The sequence below is a fragment of the Parus major genome, unplaced genomic scaffold (assembly GCF_001522545.3).
Source record: "Parus major isolate Abel unplaced genomic scaffold, Parus_major1.1 Scaffold246, whole genome shotgun sequence".
Classification (NCBI taxonomy): Eukaryota; Metazoa; Chordata; class Aves; order Passeriformes; family Paridae; genus Parus; species Parus major.
In genome coordinates, this window is record NW_015379264.1 from 279,820 (window position 1) to 287,443 (window position 7,624).

At 55.9% G+C, this 7,624-nt stretch overlaps 2 protein-coding genes across 4 annotated transcripts in view; one reads left to right on the plus strand and one right to left on the minus strand.

Annotated features, from left to right (window-relative positions):
* Positions 1–4,673, plus strand: part of LOC107198621 (regulator of G protein signaling 5) — a 17,135-nt gene extending 12,462 nt beyond the window's left edge. Inside the window, exons 3-5 of the mRNA XM_015615725.1 lie at positions 185–246; positions 364–530; positions 996–4,673. Coding sequence (XP_015471211.1) covers positions 185–246; positions 364–530; positions 996–1,157 — 391 coding nt within the window. The 3' untranslated portion in view covers positions 1,158–4,673. The remainder of the gene's footprint in view (positions 1–184; positions 247–363; positions 531–995) is intronic.
* Positions 4,674–5,380: 707 nt separating this feature from the next.
* The window catches only part of LOC107198628 (regulator of G protein signaling 4), an 8,898-nt gene continuing 6,654 nt past the window's right edge, over positions 5,381–7,624 (minus strand). For all 3 annotated transcript variants that reach the window (XM_015615737.1, XM_015615736.3, XM_015615735.2), the window contains one exon: positions 5,381–7,234. In XM_015615737.1, the coding sequence (XP_015471223.1) occupies positions 6,983–7,234 (252 nt within the window). In that variant the 3' untranslated portion in view covers positions 5,381–6,982. The remainder of the gene's footprint in view (positions 7,235–7,624) is intronic.

Here is a 7,624-nt window from a genome sequence, read left to right on the forward strand (position 1 = left end):
CGCCTGTGCTGCGATGCAGCACCATCCCCATTCCATCCCCAGAGCCTGCCTCCTCTCTGAGAGCCTCTGCAACTTGTAACTCCTCTCCTCCCCGTTTTTAAAGGCATTGTTTAAAAACCTGGAGCCCCGAGGGAGGCTTCTGTGGGTAACCAAGGACCACCTGGGCTTTCTTTACTCTCCTCAGGCCGTCTCCGGAGGAGGCTCTGCAGTGGCGCGATTCCTTGGAGAAGCTCCTGCAAAACCCCTGTGAGTTCCCATCCCCTGCATCCCCCTGGTCCCCTCCCCTCTCCCCAGGTCCCCTGGGGTGCCCAGCGAGGGCTTGGCCAGTGCTCAGCCAGGTCTCAGCTCCCCCTTGGCCCCCAGACGGGCTCGCCAGCTTCCGCAGCTTCCTGCGCTCCGAGTTCAGCGAGGAGAATGCCGAGTTCTGGGTGGCCTGCGAGGACTACAAGAAAACCAAGTCCCCTGTGAAGCTGGCGGAGAAGGCCAAAAAGATCTATGAGGAGTTCATCCAGACTGAGGCACCCAAAGAGGTCAGTGGCCATGGGCAGGAGATGGTGCTGGGAGGGACGAGGCTGCTGCCCTGGCACCTCCATCCCAAAGGAGAGCGAGGGCTGCAGGCCTGAGGGACTCGGGGGGCTGTGTCCTTGCCAAGGGGCAGCCCCATCCCCACGTGCTGCAGTCCCATCCTGCACAAGCCTGGAGCCCCTGTTTGCATGCTCAGCCTCTGCTGGGCTGTCTGCAGCCACAGGCACCCCCAGACACGCCTGTGCCCTGATGTCAGCCATAAGGGATGCCAATGTACAGCAATCTTCCTCCCCAAGTGGGCTGTGCAGCAGGGCAGAGCTCATCCTCACAGCTTTGCCACCAGTGATTCTTCCAGGGAAATGAGCCTCCCCTCACCCTTTGTGTGATTGTTGGTGGCACAGAGCAGGCGAGGGGAGCCCATCGCTCAGCCCTCCAAAGGCAGGCTCCCATCCCTGACACTCTCATGGCAGGTGAACATCGACCACTTCACCAAGGCTGTGACCATGAAGAACCTGGTGGAGCCATCACCAACCAGCTTTGACATGGCCCAGAAGAGGATCTTTGCCCTGATGGAGAAAGACTCCCTGCCCAGATTTGTGCGGTCGGAGTTTTATCACGAGTTGATCAAGTAGCAATGCAGCAGGGCTGTGCAAGGCATCCCCACTGCTTCTGTCTAAACACCCTCCCCTTCTCCTGCAGCCGCTTTGCTTCCTCCATACCACCCTAGAACAGCACCCAGGGGTGCTGCTGAACACCTCCCCCCGTGTTTGGACCGTCAGATGTCCTGGTGTTTCCTCTGATGCCATCTCTTTCCTCTCCCACAAAAGACCAATTTGCAGAAACTCCCTGGTGTTGGGACCCAGAAGGGTGAGGGATCAGCCCCAGCCCTGCAGTGCCAGCTGACACATCCCTGGTGCTGCGGAGCTTGGCAGTCGCTGGAGGCTCTGAGGTGCTGACTTTGTCCTCTTAGGACTCCTTAGAAGGTGACAGTCTTGCTCCAGCATTGCCCACACTGCTGGTTTGGCCCAGGCTCGCTCTCTCCTCCCGGCTTCCCGGGTGCTGCTGGCACTGCACAGGCGTCTGCAGGCGCTGCCCTCCCTGCCAGGCTGAGCTCAGACACCTCCACTGCCTGCTGGGCATCACTTCCCTCCAGAGCAGGCAGCAGCAGTGGCACTCCAGGGACGGGGCAGGGCCAGCAGTGGCACGTACAGCAAGGAGGGCACTGTGACAGGCACGGCAGGGACCGCTGTACGGCACAGCCGGCTGGCGCCGGGGCTGAGCCGAGAGAGCTCGGGCTCAGCCTGTTTGCTTCGCTCCAAACACAAAAACACAAAAACGAGAGGATAAAACGAGACCTGTTGGTCCAAAACACCAGGACTGTTCAGCAGCTCAGAGCTCCTGCTCGCTCCAGCCTTGCACGACGCCCTGAGCTCCGGGGCCCGTCCTGTGCCGGGGCACAGCCTGCCTGGTGCTGGGATGGCAGCTCCGGGGCTCTCCTCCTCTCCCAGTCACTTCTCCCTGCACTAGGCACCCAAAGCAACACTTCTGCACAAACCCAACACAGGGACGTCGAGCACAGCAAGGAGGGAGGCCATGCTGGGGGGGGAAGAAAGATTAAATTCCACATGTTCAGATCCAATTTGAAAAATCCAAACCAAACCCAAAAAAACAAACGCAAACTCGAAGCCGTCATTGGAAACATGAAAAATAACCCCTGGCTTCCAGAGCAGAGTGCAGACCCTGCTGAGTTTGTGTAGCCTGCATCTCTTGCTCCTGCCTCCTCCTGTCCGCCCAGGCCATGTGTTTCCACAGGCTGTCAAAGCCAGCCCTCTGCCAACAGAATAAATCACACCTGAGGATGGGGCAAGGACATACGTGAAAAGCAGCCCCTGGGGTCTCATTTCAGCCTTGAGGGAAATGTGATAAACCCCTGCCCCACAGGCCTGGATGGCTCATTCCCGTTTGGTTTCCTGGTGCATCATCCCCGGGGTCACGGCTTGCAAAGAGCCTCTTTCATCCAGCCTGGCAAACACCCGTGCTGCCCCTTCCCCGGGGGGCTCAGCCCCCTGCCAGCCACGGGACCCCTGCAAAGAGCAAAAACACAAACAACAGATCCACCAGCCTCTTCAAGACTTCCAAAATCCCATCAGAACTCCACCAGCCCCAAATATTTACACCTTGTCACTATGGCGATGAAGAAAAATACATCGGAGCTGCAGAGAAATCCGAGCTGCAGGAAATGGGCTGTGTCTTCCAGGCAGGGGAAGGATGGAGGCAGGGGAAGGATGGAGGCAGGGGAAGGATGGAGGCAGTCACAAACGTGACTCTTTTTTTAAGCTCTGGAGCAAAAGGCCTGGGAAAGTCGTTGCTGGAGCAGCAGGGGTGATGCTCACAGGCATTCCCCTGGGGTGAATGCAGAGGGTGGCTCGGGTGACCCTCAAGAGCCCAAGGCAGAGCATGAGCAGCAGGAGGGTCCCATCAAAAGGACCCTGGCAGTGCCCACCCTTCAGGTGGGCAGCAAGGGGGAGGCAGAAGCAGGGCTGGGTGTGGGGTGGGGGGCTTGGCCATCCCCCCTGCTGCAGGCTGTGCCCCCACCTCTGCCTGCACACCCTCCCTGCAGCCTCCCAACGTCCCCGTGGAGTCAATAGCAGTGGTTCAGCATGTTCGAGCTCCTCATTTACAGCATGACTCAGAAATGCAAAACCAAACAGGCTTCCCTGCAGAAGGACCTGGATCTTCCATTTCTGCTTAATCCTTTGGCAGCTATTTCCAGATCCCCTCACCTGTTCCACAGTTAAATGCCACCAGCACCACCAATGCCACAGGGCTGGGATGTCACTGGAGGCTCTGGCCAGGCACCACAAGGCCTGGGACGTCAGTGCTGCAGCAGGAACACGTGGGGCAGGGAGAAGGTGTCTAGGTGTGTGTGTGCTGAACAGGAAGGTGCAGGCTGGATTCAGGAGAGACAAAACAGCTCTGTTGGAAATCCCTCCCTGGCTCAATTTCTGCTAAAATGCTGGAAGTCTACTTTGAGGGCTGCCAGTGACCTACTGGGTGGCCAGGAAATGTGGCCACCGAAGCATTTGGGAGCTCTAGGGAAGTTGTGTTTGTGTAGAAGGGTCATTTGGCTAATTACTCGAGCAGGCTTGCCCAGAAAGGTGGCAACACCTGTACCAGCCCCATGGCCCAGCTTTCCACAGGCACAGAGGTATTTACTATCGGGCTGATGCCAACCATATTTCTGGTATGAGATACTTCATGTATTTTATCACTCTAGCTCTCATGAAATTTGGGATATATAGCAGTATATAAACACAACATGTACTCCTGTATTCATATATACACGTAACATATATACACACATATACTTGTAACATGGGCATCCCAACTCCCTGAGTCAGAGAGACAAAAAGCAGAGTTTCTGGATGTGGTGCTCGGGGTCCATCACAGAGGGGATGTGTGTGGGGTTTGTGTGGTCCCAGACCCTCCTGAGGGAAACCAGGGCCATCCAGCCGAGCGAGAACAAAGGTGCATCCTCCAGAACCACGCTGTGCCCGCGGGCTCTGTGCCACCCTGGCACTGGGCAGGTGCAGGAGGCAGATCCCGAGGGACCCCGATCTCTGCCGTGGGGCAAGGCAACCCCACGCTGCAGCCAGGGCCGTGGGGCACCAGGCACTGCCTCCACGCCACCCTGGCACCCGCTGCCTGCCACGGGCACGTGTGGAAAAGGGCTCCCTGCAGCTGCATCCCCCGGGGGAACAGCAGGAGATGGTTTGATGTGTGTTTTATGGTGACCTCAGCGACGCGGAGCCTCGCACCTCATCCATCACAGGGTGAAGCACCCAGCTCCTGCCCTGCTGGGCTCTGCCAGGGCTGCCCAAAGCCCAGTGGCCCAGAGTGTCCCAGAGCCCACCAGGCTCCCCTCAGGCCCTGGTCACTCCCTGGAGGGTGCTGCACCCTGTGGCCAATGGCTGGAGCAAAGGCAGAGGGTGACATCAGCTCCTCACACCCTGCAGGTTTTCAGTCTGGAGTTCTCCACGGGATTTCCACTGCAGATATTCATGTGGGGAGGATGGGAGGAGTTGTGTTAACCCATGTCCATGTACCACTCAGTAATCCACACATAAACATGTATTTCTGCTACTGTCTCAAAGGACTCTTCATTTTGGCTCTTTGTACTGAAGGTGCAGCATTTCCTTACCCACTGCAGAGCACGCCCAAAACTCGTGCCCCAAAGCCCTGGCAAGACCAAGAGCCTCTGAGAGCTTCTGCCACAATGATGCAGTGGTTTCTCAGTAAACTGGAAAGGGAATCACCCCAGGGGGCTGATGCACAGAAAACACTGCAAGGCCAGGGCAGCACAGGACCCCCAGCCCCTCTGCTGCCTCGGGCTCCCAGGGTCAGCTCCTGCCCCAGGGGCTGATAAGGGCCAGCCCTGCTCTCTGCACTCCCAGGGCACAGCCCAGGGACAGCCTCAGCTTCCAGATAAAATTTGTTCTGTCTGCTCAGGGTTGCAAAGCACCTGCATCAGGGAAGGGCGCCCTGAGTGGGCTTCCCTGCTCCAAAGCTGCCAAGGGGAGCCTCACACTCAGCCCAGGCCCTTGGTGAGAGTGGCTAATCCCCATGCTGAGCTGATGGCCAGCCAAGGTCACACCCATAAAAAGCCCCTGTCCCCCAGGCTCGTGGTGCTGAAGGTGTCTGAAGGATGTAAGTGTTGTTCCATCAGCTGTTTCATCTTTCTGTGACTCAATCTCTTAGTGAGGCCACTTGTAACATAACTTTCACACAACTTTTCAGAGCAGCCTTGTCCAATGAACTGGATCCCTGAGCATTTTCTTTTGTTCACACAATGGCATTTTAGAAGGGACTAACGCAAACGTTTTTATTTAGACTGCATTCATCAATATTTAAATATCCATACAGTTTTTGCAAGAGTTACCAAGAGTTCCCAGTACCAGGGGAAAATAAAACATAGCCACATGCTTGGCCATGTTCAGAGCTTCAGCAAGCCTCTCCATCTCTTAGCTGAACATGCATGGTGATAGGTGTCAGTACACTGCATAAATACAAAATAAAGCACATGTTAAAATAGAAGTTTCTCGATGGGCCTGGAGAGCCACAGCCTCCTCCTGCCATGCCAAAACCCCGGTGTGAGAGCTGTTGTCTGGGCTGGGATGCAGAGCACAGGATGCAGTGGCCAGAGCAGCAATAGCTGGTGAAGGAGAGACCAAGGCTGGGGGACAGAGACACCTGGTGCTGCCTCCCCTGCTGCCCCTGCAGTGCCAAAGCCACAGCAAAGCCGTGTCTCAGCACTGTAATTAACACATCAGCTGCCTTCTGGCAAAGCCCCGGAGCAGTCATGGGACAGACACTTTGCTCCTACCATCCTCAGGAAAAGTGAGCCATGCTACTGCTGAAATACATAAATAACACCTTCAAAAACTCCAACATTTTCAAGTACTCCCAAGCAGGGCCTTTCCTCCTCAGATATTGTGGTCCTATTCCCTCACAAACTGCTCCTCACAAGCCAGGACAGGCAAAGCTGGATCCAAATGGCACCCCTGGAGCCAGGAACACACAGCTGTCTGCCAGAGAAGGAACACACAGCTGTCTGCCAGAGAAGGAACACACAGCTGTCTGCCAGAGAAGGAACACACAGCTGTCTGCCAGAGAAGGAACACGTTTCTGTTCTGCTCTGCTGGAGGATTTAACCTGGGAGCGTGAAGGTCACAATTAATAGCTTAGGAAATAATGAGCCTCCCAAAAGTGACAGCTCTGCTCAGCCCTAGGAAAGGTCCTTGGCCAGCATGAACGTGGTGCTAGAGAGGGAAGAGCTTCCCGTGGTGACCGAGGGAGGCTGAGCTTCCCTGACACCGTGGCTGTGACGACCGAGGGAGGCTGTCCCGAAAAGTTCTGGTCTCCCTTCAGAAAGGGCAGGAGCTCCTCCTGTGCCTGGTACTGCAGTGCAGCACAGCCTGAGCTCTGAGCAAACTCTCCTGGCAGCCTGGACACTTGGGAGCTTTGAACAGCGAGCCCTTTTCACCTAACCCTTTGCAGATTGGAAAGGGGAGATCACGGTCCCCAGCGCTTCCCTCGGCTTCCTCTGTGCCCACAGCTGTCTGGGAGCCACCCAGGAGCCGTGACCCGGCTGCTCTGGTCCCCCTGTGGGCAGTGCCAGGGCTGGCACAGCTCCCCAGCAGCCTCCCGGGCTCTCAGGGCTCACACAGCGACTGCCCCCAGCTCCTGCCACACACAGACCCCAGCGGCCCTACACCGACCTCAGAGGAGGGTTTGCTGCACACACTGAGCCTGGATTGGGTTACAAATGCTGGCTGTTGCATGACATGGGTACAACGGGACATTAGACAGCTACTGGAGACAGCTCTGTTGCTTCATGCCAATGAATGCTTTTGCTGCCATACATTCTGCAAGGGCCCGGCCCTGCCTTGCTGCGGGCTCAGGCGCACTGGGAGATGATGTTGGAGTTGCAGTCTAAGCTGTGAGCGTGGTTTCTTTTGCAGTTTTCGGGCCCACATCCAGAGCCAGGCGGGCTGACCAAGTCCAGGTAGTAAGGGGACTTGAGGAAGCGGCGGTAAGAATCTTTCTCCATGAGGGTGAATATTTTCCTCTGAGCCTCATCAAAGCAGGACAGTGTCGGCTCCAGCATGTTGTGGCTCGTCTTCTCCCGTGTGCAGGAATCCAAGTTCACCTGGGGGCCAAAGGGACAGTGTCAGTAGAACCTGTCCCAGAAGGTGAAATAGGAAGGGGAGGATCCAAGTGTCTCTGTACCATGTGTGCTCAGTGAGCAGCTGTCTGAAATGGCTGTTTGACAGCCCAGAATCTGTAATCTGTTATCTGTAATCTGATATCATCTGTAATCTGCTATCTGTTATCTGTTACCCGTTATCTGCTATCTGCAATCTGCTATCTGTAATCTGCTATCTGTTATCTGTTATCTGTAATCTGTTATCTGTAATCTGTTATCTGTAATCTGCTGTCTGTAATCTGCTATCATCTGCTATCTATCTGCTATCTGCTATCTCCTATCTCCAATCTGTAATCTGCTATCTGTAATCCGCTATCTGTTACCCGTTATCTG